At 37.7% G+C, this 17,654-nt stretch overlaps 1 protein-coding gene across 4 annotated transcripts in view; it reads left to right on the top strand.

Moving 5' to 3' along the window:
- Window positions 1-1,333: 1,333 nt before the first annotated feature.
- Window positions 1,334-17,654, top strand: part of SK (small conductance calcium-activated potassium channel) — a 554,217-nt gene continuing 537,896 nt past the window's right edge. For 2 of the 4 annotated variants that reach the window (XM_067129930.1, XM_067129931.1), the window contains exon 1: window positions 1,334-2,418. In XM_067129930.1, the coding sequence (XP_066986031.1) occupies window positions 2,398-2,418 (21 nt within the window). In that variant the 5' untranslated portion in view covers window positions 1,334-2,397. Of the gene's footprint in view, window positions 2,431-17,654 lie in introns of all 4 variants that reach the window. The other 2 variants (XM_067129928.1, XM_067129929.1) reach the window with 1 other exon arrangement.

Below are 17,654 nucleotides of genomic sequence, written 5' to 3'. Positions count from 1 at the left end.
TGGGTCTTGTCCCCATTCACAGCTTGGTGGTTGGCAATGGGGAGTTAGAAATGGAGTGAGCCATGGACCTTACAAATGCGAACCCAGTTTGTCTATTTAATTGTCTTTGAGGATTAATTTTTCTGTGTAGTTATTCTGGTTGTTTCATTGTTTCTTTTAAATATAAATTATCCCATTCCTAGTCTTTAGAAAACAAGTTATTATTGTTACCATAATTATTATTAAAATGTATGGAAATTGTCCAGGGTAAGCGTAGCACCTAAGGCCTGGGACTACGGGAGATGGCCGCGGCGATGCTCAGCGCAGGGTAGATAACCTGTTGGCAAGGCTGGAGGACCTCCTCAGTCAGTGTCCCGGTTCATGTCGGTCCTTTTCAGAAAGCCTTTCTGTTGATGTTTGTCCTTCCAAAATGACGGAAACCAAGGCTGAGATAGAGAGAATAACTATTTTCCGTTCCCCTACGTAGTAATCTCTTAAACAAAAACGAACAGGTGATAAATACGAAGGAATTCCTTATTTCCATACCTCTCCCTGCAATTATTTCTCTTCAGTGTTTGACATGTTTGCTTTTTGCGATGACTGTGAATTTGACAATACCTTCTTAGGGCAGGGAAGGGCTGCTGTTGGTAAAGGGGGAAAGAGAAAGAGAGCGACAGAATGAGAGGAACGTAAGACCAGGTTGTAATGGCACGTAGCCGCTGTTAGTCGGAGTGGGCTGGAGGTTGGCATGCGAGATAGGCTATTGATCAGACCCATTCATGGCGCATGCGCCGACTAAGAGAGAGAGAGAGAGAGAGAGAGAGAGAGAGCGCGAGAGAGAGAGAATACTGTGTGTGTTTGTATATTAGGGGAAAGGATCTCTTAGACAGGGAGGGGGAAGGAAAGAGTGGTAAAGGAAAGAATCACTATGGATAAAAGATATATATGTATATATATATATATATATATATATATATATATATATATATATATATATATATATATATGAGAGAGAGATACAGAGAGAGAGAGAGTTAAATTGTTATTTACATGTTTGGACAATATTTTAAATTGCGGTTAACGACTTCCATTTTATTTTCAATTAGATCATAGTAACAAACAACCTTACTGCTATGCCTGTGAAAGTTTCTTAACGATTCTAAGATGAGCCAGAGGTGAAGAGAGATTTTTGCGAATTCAAAGAGAGAGAGAGAGAGTGTGTGTGTGTGAGATAGAGAGAAAGAGAGAGAAGAGAGAGAGAGAGAGAGAGAGAGAGATGTTTGCGCGAGTTAGAGAGAGAGAGAGAGAGAGAGAGAGAGAGGGGTGGTGGAGGTTGAGCGGACGAGGCGAGACCAGAAGAGGGGAAGCCGTGGTGGAGGAGAGAGCGCGCCGTTCAGCATGGTGAGTGGGTGTCCAAGGGTCCCCACCTCCACCACCTCCACCTCCTCAACTACCACAACAAATAGCAGTAGTGTCTCCCCCCCACCCCGGCGCTTACCACCTCACCACCTGCATCACCCGACAAGGCGTCGCAGAATGGGCGGCCCTCTCGTGATTTGCAGACTCTAAGGGAGGCAGCATCAGTAGCAAAAGAGGCAACTGGTAGTGTTCATTCAACCGTACCCCACGGACAAAGATAACATGAAGTAGGAGATGATGTTTGACAAAGAAATAAAAAAATACATTTGTTAGATGTAAACACGTGTGTATCTCTATTTAAGATCTCGAGTTAACAGAGGACTCTCGTTCTAACAACCTCCAAATAACGGGACGTTCAGCGGCAAATGTTGTCACCGGCTATCCCTGAAAAATTTGAGCTCCCTGAGTGCGTATCCGGGTGTTTTAGGTCATTCGCAAATTCAAAATTTAGAAAAAGCTTCACATCTGACTTCGTTTAGACGTTAGTTTTTGGGAATCTTGAAAGTTCTTACCTTTAAATAGTTACCACAAATAAATCAGAAATCAATCACTCACTGTATAAGTCGCGTTAAACCCAACATCATGCAGTATAGACAAGACACGGAGGTGAAGACGTAATACACAGTAACCGAAGTGCGAAGTCGTTTGGCGGAAAGGAGCGCGTCGGTAAGAGACAAAACACGGAGGCTTGATATTAAGGCCATCGTAGCCGTCTCCTCCTCTTCCTACTCTGCTCCTGCATCTCCTCCCGCAAGAGCGCGCGCCCACCTTCCACCAAGTCCATAACAGTGGCACAACCTGTGAATCTGGTCGAGGGAGGGGTCGAGGAGGAAGAGCTGACGAGAAGACGACGCCGCAGGAAGAGGAGGAGGAGCCCACCACTCAGGACTCCTGAAAGAGACGCTGAAGGCCTAGGAAGATGTCCCCTCAAGGAAGCCATCGCGGGGCATCACTGTGAGGGAGCAACATGCCCGGAGGTTTCGTTACTTAGCAACCAACATGTGGAGGTGTCCGACATGGGTAAGCCATAAGGTAAAGTTCACACACAATTTGCAAATTCCTTTTCTTTTCTCTCCTCCTCCCTCTGTCTGCTTGTCTCTCTCTCTCTCTCTCTCTCTCTCTCTCTCTCTCTCTCTCTCTCTCTCTCCATATCTATATATATATGTATGTGTGTGTCTGTCTGTCTTTGTATGCAGTTTCCTTTAGAAACACCTTCGGTCTACACGATAACTTTAAGTGAGAGTTTAGAGTCATTCTGCAGTTTCCAGGAAACATTTTATAGACCTTTCGAATATCACCGGTACATCTGTCTTGGTAAGAAGACTTTAGAGTATATAGGAAAGCCGTTCCAACCAGACTGACGTCACTTACTATAGATTGTGAAGTAACTAATAGGGCAGAAGGTAGTAGGAAGCGTTATAAATCCCCGTGGAGGCTGCGATGCCTTTGTGTCAGCGGCTGGTATCCTGAGCGTTGGGTGGAGACCCCGCGCCCTCACTGTTGCATTACAGATACGCACGGGATTTGATTGCTTGCAAGGACTGGGGTACTGAAATACCCTGGAAAGAGGTCGTCTCTTAGCGGGGAGGTTTCGAACACTGTACGAGTGCCGAGTTGCTGTAAATGACGAGTCACAGATGGATGATGAAAGGAAAGACTAGTGGCTCATTACCTGGTATGACGTGTGGGTAGATGCTGGAAGTTATTCTTCGATCATACGATAAATCACAGACTTGCAGATTGAGATGACACCATTTTCATTTTATAAAATGTATCTGGATCATTTTCCATTTTTCTTTCATATAACATTATCTTTGCGATAATGTAAACTTGGTAAATTTTGATTTATTACATCTGTGAGTGTTCCAAAGATAATATAATTTCTAGCTCATAAAACGTCTCTATTTTCCTGCCTTTTCATGAGGGCTAATAACATTACTACAGTACTTAGCAAGCTTATCACCCATAAGGATTCTTCTGCTCGAACGCCTCTTCTGTCTAAAGATAGTTTCGTTGTGTCTTCCAAAAAAAAAAAAAAACTTTATTCATCTGGAACAAAGCATGACTGATTCTGCATACTCTGGACTTTTTATTTCAACTCTTATTTTCATTTTGAGTTTTGCTTCCTATTTATTATCCACTTTTATCCAACTCCACGCGAGTAGGTTTTGTTTGTCATTATTCTTTTACTTTAGCTTCTAAGTTCTCATATTTCAAATCATTCCTAAATGCAATGCTACTTTTTCCATAGTGTAATTCTATCGAACGAATAAATAAATTCTATGATGCACAGGTGATTTGCTTATTGAAACTCAGCGAACCATTTCATTTTTTAGGAAAGTAGCATAATATAAGAAAAGTCTTATGAGAAAGTCCTGAATTTTATTAGTCAGTTGAATGCTTAAAATGTTTATGAGTTCCGAAGTACAAAGAGTTAATTATTGACGAGAAAGTGTTTAAAATCTCTGGAAACAAGTGGTATAGTGATAACTTAGATGCCCATTCCTTCAGTTTTAGGCTTAGTAAGGAGTTTTACAGTTAGCTGAAAAGTTAATTTTGGTATAATCTAAAACATTTATTGCTAGAGTATCTTTAAAAGGAAAAGGGAGCGATAGTCTTTTACTTCAAAAAAAAAAAACAGTTGGAGCTATTAACAGAGGAGAGAACTTTGCATGCCAGATATTGCAACTTACTGGAGGCTTTTCTTGGCCACTTGCAAGCATCTTGCACGCCCGTTAACATAAAATGTCGCAGTAATTCTGCTTCTTCTGGCTCTCATGAGCCACATTTTCCTCACATATGGAGCCTGAATGAATTCTCTCTCTCTCTCTCTCTCTCTCTCTCTCTCTCTCTCTCTCTCTCTCTCTCTCTCTCTCTCTCTCTCTCTCTCCCTCTCAGCTAGAGAGCAACAAATGCGCATGGTTTCTGGTAAATATCTGGTCTTGTCAGTGTAATTTAATAAAATGGTTCATTTACGAAAAACGGAGTAAATGAATGTGGTTAGCCAGCCAGCAAATTCCATTGCAAACTAAACGACAGCTGTGATGAATATTTGTTTTACGGCGTTGGTGCATCCCGTAGTGAAGAGTTATGACAATGGGAGAAATGAAAACGAAACCGAAATTTCCTGTTGCGTATTCAGAACACTGAGGATATATAAGAACAAAAATGTCCTTTGCTTTGCCTTTTCAAAAGCTTTCCTAGTTCGTTTGCTGCCATTTGTTATTGACCAGTATTTTATTAGATGGAAGGAGTAGAAGGTATCATTAATGTTGTTTTATAAAATTTTGGGAATAATGTAACATATTCTTTTTAAATACTTTTAGGTCGTAGATTGATTATGTATGTGTGTATATATATATATATATATATATATATATATATATATATATATATATATATATATATATATATATATATATATCTATATATATATATGTATGTATGTATGTATGTATGTATGTATGTATGTATGTATGTATGTATGTATGAGTGTATATATATGTGTATATATGTGTGTATGTCAGTGTATAGGCTAAGTACCTATCAAATTAACATTTATAGCCACAAATTTATTTTTAATTTCGGTATCGTTTCAGCAACTTAATGGTTGAATATGTACGCATCAAGTAACTTGTTTCTAGCCATGTTACCTTCTCCAAGTATATTGCAGCCATAAAGGCACTTTCAGGACAGATTCTGCGCAAGATTTGTCATTCTCATTTCCCTCCAGTCAGTCCTAACCAGTCTCATCCACCCTCCCTTTCTATGCCACCTACCTTGGCTTTCAGGGATGATAGAATATGGGGAGGAAATTGTTAAAAAATGAAAAGGGGCTAATAACAGCTAAGCAGAAGAATGAATGAGGAGTATAAAAAATGTGGGGATGGCGTCGTTGAGTCAGCAGGAAGCTTTGGCGGTTGTTGGAGGGAGCCTTCGAAGAAGGAATACAAGCGGGAATTGGCGGGGTAGAGAAATGAAGGCTGCACTGAAGGAAATGCTCCTGGAGGGTGTCTAAAGAGAAGTTGAAAGACAAAAGATGATGATTGTCGAATACAAGAGTTCAAGTTCTTGATATAATGTCTTGTCCCATTGTGCTGGTGTCGTTCAAGCGATGGATCTTGCCTGTAAACATCACGTAGCAAATACTTTTTTGTTAGATTATGCCGACTTTATTTTACAATTGATCATTCTGTTGTGGTCATTCCATAGTAGATATCCCTTGTTAGAGTAAGCCTAATTGTAAGTATCATGATTTATTTGTGGTCATAAGCACCCCTTAGAGGATTTGTTTCCTGTTAATTTTTATTGGAATTAAATAATCCACGTGCAATAGAGACTTGGGGAGTAGATAACATAATTATAAGAGTGACAGGGGAGTGCCTCCTATTCGCATAATTATGATTGGGGAGCGAAAATTATTCATGACCGATATACGTCTGAAAATGGCCAATAAATTTCAGTTCTACAAATGTTGTTATATACACTCCTTTATTACAATTATTTCCTAAACTGCCACAGCATGACAAGAAGCAATCTGAAATATGTTTGGTTACCACTCTTGAAAAATAGATAAATAGAGAAAAAAATTGGCCGTTATACAAAGTTTCTCCGCTGATTGCTCCTAAAATGAAATCTATTACAACATTTTAATACGTTATCTAAATCAGTAATAAATGCAGCTCTTTACCTCGGAATGTTTACGAGTGAGAGGAGTGGTTTGGCCACGTAGACAGGTTTGAGAGAGTAATATTTTGAAAAGTGCTGAAAAATATCCAACCTCTCCCATGAAACAAAGGAAAAGCTTTTCTTTCTTTGATTAGACTGGCTTATTCAGAATGTCGCACACCTTCTCTTCTCTCTCACTTCAGCGTTATTCTTCCTTTATCTTCACCTTTTCTCGTCTCCCTTGTTCCAGCTTATTTTTCATGTTGTATTCAGTTTTTAGTATTTCTGTGACGTCCCTTTGTACTTCAAAAGTTTCGTTGGCGTCTCACATTTCTGTTTGCATCTGTCTTCATATTTTAGTAGGTAGTTCAGTCTTTCATTTTCTCTCTCAGGTTCTCGTTTCATTTCTGTAATTAATTGTCGGTGAAGCTTTGCTACTTCCCTGTCTCTGCGCTGTTATTATTTACATTCATATGGTCAAAATAAGAGTCATCTTCAGTTATTTCCGATTAAAGTCAGAAAATTTAGAGTATTTCCGATCACTTACTCCTTCATATTGAGAGTAAACAAGTCTCAGCTAAGTTTAGCAGTAAGTTCAAGCAGCTGTTAGATTACAGCTTCTGTGAGTGATAACAAGTTCTTCTGATAAGCAATTCAAATTGATTTGCAGTGAGTAGTATTTTGTCCCATCGCAGACAAAACAAACGAAAAGCTATGAACTTAGTATTGTGTCGTACGCTAATAATGGTTAAAAAAAAAAAAAACTACGTCTCACCTTCCTCAAATAAAACCTTCACAGTTTTAAGCATCCAATATCTTTTTAATCAGAGCTAAAATAAATACCTAAAATGTTGATTCCCAGTGAATCCAAAGAGCCAGAGCTTCATCTTGACTTCTTGTGTGAAGTAAACGAATGATCTCTTGGCAGTGGTCAGACAAAAGATCTCGTGCGACCTGAAGAGAGCGGGACGTCCTGAATATTGTGAAGAGACCTGAAGACGAGGCAAAATAAACCTTTCGAACGATGAACACATTGTCTAAGGGTAGTCCCAAGTGAGATAGCCTAACAGGCCTTTTGAATGACGCGAAGTGAGGTTCAGTGAACCCAGAGATGTCTCGGCAACTGTGAGGTGTTATGAATTATCGACGACCGAGACTAAATCGTCATATTCAAGGGCTACTGAATGACGTCTGTGGTTATTACCATGTCTGAACGGCCTCGAGAAACCCAATGAATACCCGGCTGGTGTTGATTAATACAACAGCGAGAATGCTCTGATGAGGGGAGGGATCGCTGTTGCACTTCTATAATACACTTCACTCATATGCTAGTGTCAAGTTGCCGCAACTTAATAAGTCTTGGGCTACTGACCCTGCATCTTTCCAGTCAATTTAGTTCCAGGAGAGTTTAATTCCTGACGGGTTCACGTGATTAAGATCTCACTCAGTTACTTCTCTCGCGTTATGTGCTTTTAAGGATGATTGCACTAAACACTACTTGGATTTAATTACGAGTAATATACCAAACCCCAACATGCCAAGTTTGAATATCATTGTTATTAACTTAAGGTTTACAGTATTTCATGAAATTTCGCACTGTCACAATAACTGAAAGAGGTAAATCTTTAAAGTAAACCTTTAAAGGAAATAAAAGGTGAACACTGAAGAGCAAAATTGCAAGAATTTGAAAACTAAGGCATTTGGAAGGAGTCATGAAAATCCAGAAAAGCACAGACGTTTCAAGAATCATTTGCCAACACTTTACGAAAGAACACAGAACGGAGAAGGTATACATTTATACATTCACGCACATGCATTCGCACGCAACATCCACACGCACTTACACACACATACGTATTTATATATTTATAATATATATATATATATATATATATATATATATATATATATATATATATATATATATATATATATACAGTGATGCACTACCAGGTACATGACCATTCTGTAGATGATAAGAAAACTTCAGTAATTAATTAAATAAAATTGGTAATCTTCTACTGTGAGCATCACACTCCAAAGTTTAGCTAGTTCTTGTTTCGCAGTGTAGAAATGAACAAGTTTTATGATATGGGTTTTAATACACACACACACACACACACACACACACACACACACACACACACACACACATATATATATATATATATATATATATATATATATATATATATATATATATATATATATATATATATATATATATACATACATACATACATACATACGTATATATACATGTAATCTCCACAACAAATTACTCAAATGCTCAAAAATATTTGCGTGATTATGCGTATTTGTGGAAAATTTTCCTTTGCGTAGAGACACCATTGCGCATCACTGCCACTTAACGGCATTGCTGTCATTTGTGGTGCAAAAAGTTATCTTTGATGCTGCGTCTTCCATTTCGAATATAACTGTTTATTTCGCCCCGGTAGGTTGGCTGTCGTTCCCCTACTTGACTCGACACTTCCAAGGATTTTATTAGTCCAAAGTTCCTTTAAGAGGTGAAAGTTGGGGAGATCACGATAGACGTCACGTCGCCTGTGGCGCCTGTTTCCTTTCTAGGAGGGTCGATTAAATGTTTTTCGTTCCAGCTCTGTTTCTGCGTACATGTTCCGCTGACATAATTGGATTGCATAGTCGCTTCAGTAGCTCGTAACCATCAAATGCTTTCACAGTCTCCCTTAATCATTACCGATCCATTTAACTCTTATGGTCCAGGCGTTGAATTTTATCTTTTCAAGATATAACTTGAAACTGATAAAGGCTTGTATAGTATTTCTACTAAGAAAAAAATTTAAAAAGATAGCATTCATGCAGTTTTTTCCAGTGTTCAGGTATACTGAATCCACCACATCTAGTACGGGTGTAATTTCAAGTCAGAAAATATGGCTCCCATGTAACGCAACCCATGTTGCTCAGAGTAAGCTTTGCTGAGTTGACACATTGTATAGGGACTTAAGGATAAAAATGGTTTGGAATTCAAACAGAAGTAGCTGTTGTCATGCAGAGTCCAATTTTCCGTTTTGCTTATCTTTTGTTTATGCATTCATTCATTTCGAAAAGTTTAATTATAATGACTAATGGCCCATTTTTGAGTTTCACCAACATATTTCATATATTCCGATAAATGAAGCATCGAGCAGTGGCGTAGCCAGGATTTTTGATCGGAGGGGGCCAAACAGTCAAGACGATTTTCAATATTGCAAAATTTTTCGTGACTATATATATATATATATATATATATATATATATATATATATATATATATATATATATATATATATATATATATACACTCGTATATATATATATATATATATATAATATATATATATATATATATATATATATATATATATATATATAAATATATATATATATATATATATATTTAGCTCACCCCCTTTCCCACTCATTTGGGGAACTTCTACTGTCTTAGTCTTTAATCTTTATTGAAGGCGTCTATTCTCAGTGTCTCCGAGAATTTAAAATAAATGAATAATAAAATAGAAAATTCACAGCAGACCATACAATGCAGCCAATGATGCAATGTCAATCGGGACGGGCCTCCAGAACGCATTCAACACAGGTTTTAGGTATTTGCCTGTTTCGACTTGCAAACTTTTATTGTTAATGCTTTTTCAGAATAGGCTAATCAGGAACCTACAAGACGTCCCCGAAACCAATATCAAGTCTACATGTGCAAAAAATATGAATATATCGGAAGCTAAAAAAAGATATACTGGCTACATTCATCATATACATACATACGTAGGCTACAGACATACATATACGCACACACATATGTGTTATTCATATATATATATATATATATATATATATATATATATATATATATATATATATATATATATATATATATATATATATATATATATATATGTATATTACACACACACACACACACACACACACATATATATATATATATATATATATATATATATATATATATGGCCCTTTATAGATTAGGAAAATACAAGGACATAAAGATTTGTGAGGCAGACAAAGGGGGCCCCGGTAGTAGTAATGGATGCCACAGACTACGCGAACAAGTTAGAACAATTGCTAAACGATGAAAACACGTACGAGGCTTCCAACAAAAAACCGGCCATCAGGGGGTTACAATGTAATTTAAAAAAAAAAAAAATAGGGAAGCGTTTACAAAAATCCACAACAAAACTAAGAGAAAAGAATTAGAACATAGAGTTGAATGAGGTCCTTTTAGTAATTCTACTAATGCACAGAACAACTGTGTAAGTGATAAAGTTAATATATAATATATATATATATATATATATATATATATATATATATATATATATATATATATATATATATATTATATATGTGTGTGTGAGTGTGTGTAGAATGAGAGTTGAATGAATTCACGCAAACACAAAAAACAAATTTGGCCATATTTTCCCCCGAAAAAATATCGACAATCTTGAAAAGCTGCTTATAATTTTATTGTTATTAATACAACTATTTATTGTCAATTGGGGGCAATCTCCCCCACCCCCGCTTGGCTACGCCACTGGCATCGAGACCTGTTAGAAGAGTCAGCGCAATGTCGAGCTTATACTCTCACTCACGCTCAAGCTAAGGGCAAACTTGTTTCCTTTATGTTGATCGATATCTACTTTTTGTTCGAAATGAAACTGATTTCCTAACTCCCCGTCCCCTCACCTCTCCTTCTCTCCCTTTCTGTCTGTCTGTCTCCGAGAAGTCTGTTAATCATTTAGTGATGTAAAGAAAATATTATGAAAGGAGTTGTTGACTTTCGTATGGAGATCATGAATAATTCAAAAAGGCCAGCGAGATATAAGACAGAAAATGAATGAGTATCACGTCAGAGCTATGTAATATCTCCAGTTTTGCGTCATGGTCATCAGTTAGAAGGGAATTTGTAAATGCGAAGTTTGTTCCAGGCCAGGAGGAATGTTGTTATGAAACCGCAAAATGTGTCAAAGTCAAAATGCCCAATTCGTAAGGCGTCTTTGGTATTCCAGTAGAAAGTTGTGGTGGATGGGCGGCTGGTACCCCTGGGTGGGTTCGTTAGTGTGTGTGGGGCGGAGTTGGTGTCTTGGAAGAGAGGCAAGGTGGTAACCTCCTTTGGGAGAGGTAAGATAACAGCAGGTCGTCGTCGCTGTCGTGTTCTGTCCCTCGCCAGCATTCATCCATGACTCAGGTTTTCTTATTATTGAAGATTTTTCAAAACATTGATTGCTTTAAATGAAATTTTGCTGGTGGCTGGAGAGTGGACAAACAACGTGTTGTTTAATTTTATGACAGAAGTAGAGTTGGATGCAGACCCAGTATTCATATATATATTTTTTTTCTACAGACGAAGGGCCCCTGGAAAAGTAAATTAGGTTTATATATAGATCTGGATTCTAGAGCAGATCCGAGATATCTTTCACTGAATTTCAGTCGGATTTTGCTGAGAAGGCTGAGCTGTGGGCCAAGAAAATTTATTAGATTTTAAGACGAATCCAGATCTCGATTTCAAATGCTGCTCGCACTGTACGCCATGGTCACTGAGTAATGTTGTCAGTTGTAATTTGGTTTATTTTGGTTTAAAAGTAAATTTCTTTGGTGTCGGGAGAATTTGTGTTCTCAGAGTCCTCTCTTGTGTCTTAAGTGATTCATGTTTTTGTACATGACGTAACTGTCGCTGGAAAATGTGCTATCACATCTGTTAACCTGGTGCTGGAGCTGAGTATTGCGTTGGAACAAGAACTTTGTTTTCTCCAGTTGACTTCGACAATCCTGAAATATGAATAAGGGTTCACAGTTTGGTCAAACTTAGCACCAGCGTCCGAGTGTAAATGGACAACTCTCTCATTATTCCCGTAGAAAGATAAATATGACTTTCCCATTTTTAGTTTTCTGTAAAAGAAAACTTTTGAGACAGCTTTGTCTGTCCGTCCGCACTTTTCTGTCCGCAATTTTGCTGTTAGCATTTTTTCTGTCCGCCTTCAAATCTTAAAGACTACTGAGGCTAGAGGGCTGCTCATTGGTATGTTGACCATCCACCCTCCAATCATCAAACATACCAAATTGCAGCCCTCTATCCTCAGTAGTTTTTATTGTATTTAGGGTTAAAGTTAGCCATGATCGTGCGTATGGCAACGCTATAGGACAGGCCACCACCTGGCCGTGGTTGAAAGTTTCATGGGCCTTGTCTCATATAGCATATTCCCTGTACAGAAAACTCCATTGCGCCGAAAAAACTTCGGCGCATTTTTTACTTGTTTTTATTGTCAATGCATATATGATTGAAAGATAAATTTTGATCGTTTTGTTCCCATATGAAAACAGAGTTGAACAAATCATACCCAGATAATCAGAAACAGCATTACAATCTGATGTATTGTATGTTTTATTTGAAAATGGTGGAATTATCAGGGAGTGATTGTAAATAATCCTGAAGCAAGAGCAGGGAGACGAAGGAAGTGCTTTAGAACGCATTCCATCACTTCACTCTTGTTCCCTTCATGACTTATGACTGCACTGATAAAATGTCAGTGAGTGTGGGAGTAACACCCAGGAACTGTAAATATTTTCCCGTTGGAAAGACAATAACCAACTGATCCATGCGACGTCTTACAGTGACAATATTTTGTACTCTCTTTGTAGACATTCTTTTTATATGTAGGAAATGAAACGTTTTATAGATTTTATAGACCCTTCTACTTTTGTTTACTTACTTTGAACAACTTGTACTTTTTTCTTGCTTAATTTTCTTACCGAATTTGTATCGATTAGAAATTTCCACGGATAGTTTGCAACTTTTCTCCGAACTGGAGGAAGAAAAGGCTCAGTAGTTCTCAGAAGAAATCTGGACTTCCCTTCAAACTGTGCAAACCTGTATGTTCGGTTTTTTTGCCTCTTCGCTACTCGAGATCAATCAGTGGACTTTATGAGTTTCTGGACGGTACAGTACTGGAGCTTGACCTTGATCTCCAATAAATTAACCGTCGAGTATGAAGTGAGTGTAGTCTGATGATATAATGAGCTATTGTATCCGAAAAGAATAATTTCTTATGAGAAGCTGCAGCAGAAAACTCCTTCGCCGAATCTTAATTATATGGCGTGACGTAGGACATGACTCCTCCTTTTGTGCAACCCTGACCAGTTGTCTTTTTAAAGGCTTCTCTTTTTCTCACGTTCTTTGGGGATAGTGACGATTCTGTTTGCTAGATCGTGCGTAGTTTCAGTTGTAAGCTAACCGTTCCTTTGCTTATCACAACGTATACTAACGTTAAATGTAAGGAAACACTATTTTTCTATCTAAATACCTTCCGTGTGTGATTGCTGCTCTCGTAGTCATCAAGGAAGGAGAAATCAGGCAAGCCCTATGGACTGAAGAACTCATGTAAATATGGGTCATGAACAATGAAGTCATATTCCATTGTAACTATTCCATGAACTTTTACAGGAATAAAACTGGAATCTAATTCAGTATAGGCGTTCTTATAGAAAAACAATTATGTAATTTGTAAATTTTATTAGGTTTTCAAATAATGACGCATTGTTTTTGTTAAACATATGTTGAATAAATTAGCGTCTTATTATATCATCTAACAATGAAAACGAATCCACATGCTGAAAATATCCATTCGTGTGTGTGTGTATATATATATATGTGTGTGTGCGCGTGTGTGTATATATATATATATATATATATATATATATATATATATATATATATATATATATATATATAGAAGGGTCGTCATAACAACATAACAAACATACACACACCCAAAGATGCGTGAATAACACGTGAAAGCGCTTGGTACTGAACTTCTGCCTGTCATTTTCCGGTGCTATTCGCTTGTATACTGAATTCACGTGCATCTACTGTGATTTTTTAAGCATATGTATGTATGTATGTATGTATGTATGTATGTATGTGAATGTGCGTGTTATGAAGCAAGCATTGGTTCTTGAAAAAATCAACCGCAGTTCCACTGGGAATCACTCCGAAGTGTTGAATCAAGCTTTTATGCCTTGACAGAAGGCTCATTAGTGTCCATCAGCCTCTGAAATATACTTTGTCACTCAGCTTTAACCTATATACACTTCCATGCTTCTTGGATGATAGGTCCTTATGATCAATTATGCATCTTTTCATAAAATCATCGTTCTTATTAGTATCCACATGACAAAGGTACCTCTCGACGCCGCCCATCTTTTCACCCTTGCTAAAATTGCTCCCTTGCCTATATCCTTGTTCCCACCTTTCCAGGTCAATACCCATCCTTCTTATCCACAAAGCAGGCGGCGTAATAACTTCTGCTTTCATAGCTGTTCCTCTCTTCATCAAAGTCCATTGAAAATAACCTTCTGCCACGGAGTGCAGTGCCGTCGGTTACCCTCAAGTGGTACACTGTAGGCATTGCTAAAAGGTGTTTGTAGCGCCCCTTCAGTCCCTAGTTGCATCCGCGTTTTAGCCTTTAGAATGAACTTCCATTCCCGTTTCTTTTATATTTAGGATCTCTTTATGTTGCTGTCCAACCACTTCAACTCCCTCTTTTCTCTGTCTCAAGGGCGGCATCGCCGAAGGTGCCCCGGAGCTTGTCTTGACTGCCACAGTTTTATAAACCGTCATCTCTTGCTTCTCGTGTTATGTGTCTCACATTTCCTCTCACTGGCTCCTCGATGACTGTATCAGTCAACCACTAGTATTCTTTCACTATCCATATCAGCATTTCGTTGATCTATCTCCCTTGTTTCCATTGACCCTCGTAACTTTCACCTTTTACTTCTTCTCTTGAAAACAGGTTTGAACTTTCAACATCACTCCATCTTTTCAGATGACTGGTCATGTGGAAAGTATGAACAATGATATGCAACATAGAGGACTATATAATTTGGAACTTAGAGTAGAAAGGAGTGAAAGAAGACGAGGAAAATGCTGTATAGGTGGAGAGGAAAAGCATCTGGACAGCAAAGGCCTTAATATCCTGGAAGCTGGGGAGAGAGAGAGTGCAAGGTGAAAGAGCTGCGAAAGGGAGATGAAAGATTCATGATTTCGAAATGTTCTGCACATCTACGAAATAGGCGTTTGAATATGAATGGGAGAGTATATTTTCATGTGGAACTACTCCGGTGAGGAAAATGGCTTGCTTACACATATATATATATATATATATATATATATATATATATATATATATATATATATATATATATATATATATATATATATATATATATATATATATATATATATATATATATATATATATATATATATATGTATGTATGTATGTATGTATGTATGTATATATGTGTGTATATTGTGGATGTGTGTGTTTATATGTATGTATGTCTATATGGTATAGATAGGTGTGTGTAGCGTGCATGCTTGGCCATAGTATTTCCATTCAAAACTTTGGATTAAATTCAGATACTTGGTATAGTACCATTCACTTTACATCATACAAGAAGAGTCTTTCTTTTTCTGTTGACGTCTTGAGGTCTTCTGAGAGAAAGCCATAGGATCCGGAATGGCTGGCAAAGGACTCTCGTGGGATGCACTGGGTATCTCCTGAGGCGTGGTTAAAGGTTGGCGGCTTACGGCTTCCTTGTTTACCCACATTATTTCTCTCTTTGTAAACCAGTTTTCATTTAGAGCCGTTGTTGGGAATGGGACCTTGTGGTTTATCTTGCTTTCCCATTTCCGCCCGTTGATACTTTCATGTATTTCCAATTGTTTCAGATGCACCAAATTTACAGTTGTCAATTAATATATTAATAATTTCTCTTTAAGGTAAAGTGAAGATTCCACGAACACACTTGCTCAAGTTAACACTTATTAGTATATTTGTTTGTTATTACATAATTAGATTAGATATGGATACTTTCTTATTCCTATTTCATGATTAATCATACACCTTCAAGCCCTAAATTTGTAGATTTAAACATGTGCATTACAGGATTGTGAAAAATTATAGTCACTGCGAATATTCTCCCACTTCACACACACACACACACACACACACATATATATATATATATATATATATATATATATATATATATATATATATATATATATATATTTATATATACATGTATGTGTTTTGAGTGTTTTTGTATGCTTAATGATCTCTTAGATTTGCGACACCCTGACACTTATAGGTTTACTTATCACTACAAACCTTGGACCTGGGGGAGAAATAGATGAAGCGGCTGCCCCTTCCAAGGTGAGTTTCAGACCTGCAGGCCAAGGGTCGCAGCGAGGACGCTTCATTGCGTCATTCTTTGAAGGAAAAAGACCATTTTAGTTCATGCATACGAGTACACAGATACATTTTACTTGAGCTGCAGTAGACGCTTCCGCGCCATCGCATCATAGCATTAAACTGTTGGTGCTTTTGATGATGAAATATATATAAATAATCAGTTTGTCAGTTTACAGTATAAGAAATATAAGTATTTGCCATAGCCTCAAAAACCACTTTACTTTTTGAATCCATCACATGCAAGCACTCACACTGACACACTCTCTCACACACAAACACGCGCACTAATTCTGAAATTAATGGAAGTACAAACATGCAAAATTTTGTACATCTAATACCATTCAAAATCTGTTAATTTCATGTACCTCTCTTCTAGTAATCATTTTGGAGTATGGATGCTACAGATATTCTGGGATACTTATAAGCCAGATCATTAACTAAACATGCTTAGTAGAGGTTGGTGTTATTGTATACCGTATTTCGTACCTACATAAGAAAAATCACAATCGTGATATTTGGCAAGGCCGTTCCACTATAAGGGAAGCACCAGTGTGAGATGGCCTTTAGCAAGGAGTTCAAGCCAGTTCTAACAGCAACAAGAAAATGTGTGTGCGAGTGATCCTGTGTACAGGTAGATGGGTGAGAGAGAGAGAGAGAGAGTCATGATCGTGTCTTTCGACAAAAAGAGGGAGAGGGAGATAAAAGGAGAATGGCATGTAAATATTTATTATGCGGAATTAATGAAATACCCAAAACATTCAGAATAGCCTTCTTGTCGGAAGCTTTCGTGTGAAATCCACTGACGCAGAATATAAATGCGACGATTCTAATTGATGCCTCCATTAATGAGGGGAAAATGCTTAGTCCAAAGAACAGCTCAATTGAATGACCATTAACCTTGTTCGTGTGTGTGCGCGCGCGCGTGTGTGTGTTTACGAGAGAGAGAGAGAGAGAGAGAGAGAGAGAGAGAGAGATACTAGTAGCACGCTCAGAAACATCGAAGCAATACCGCCACAACAATATTTATCCCGTTGCCATGGCAACGCCTGGGTGTTGGCTTTGTGCAGTTACAGCATCTTTTCTTGTTTTCTTGGCGTCCGCTTTTTCTTCATCATTGTCACCAACCCCATCTTCGGCGACACTGAACATTTTATGGAATAATGGGGGAAATAGCTGTAGCTTTTTTGGGCTACTCCTCGGACCTCCATTCACTAATTTATTTTTCCTTTTACTTAAAAAACCAGACTGTAAACCAAAGGAGCTGAGTAGAATTTGTGTGTA

This window comes from Macrobrachium rosenbergii, chromosome 28 (genome assembly GCF_040412425.1).
Source record: "Macrobrachium rosenbergii isolate ZJJX-2024 chromosome 28, ASM4041242v1, whole genome shotgun sequence".
NCBI lineage: Eukaryota > Metazoa > Arthropoda > Malacostraca > Decapoda > Palaemonidae > Macrobrachium > Macrobrachium rosenbergii.
This window is presented reverse-complemented; position numbering and strand designations above follow the sequence as displayed.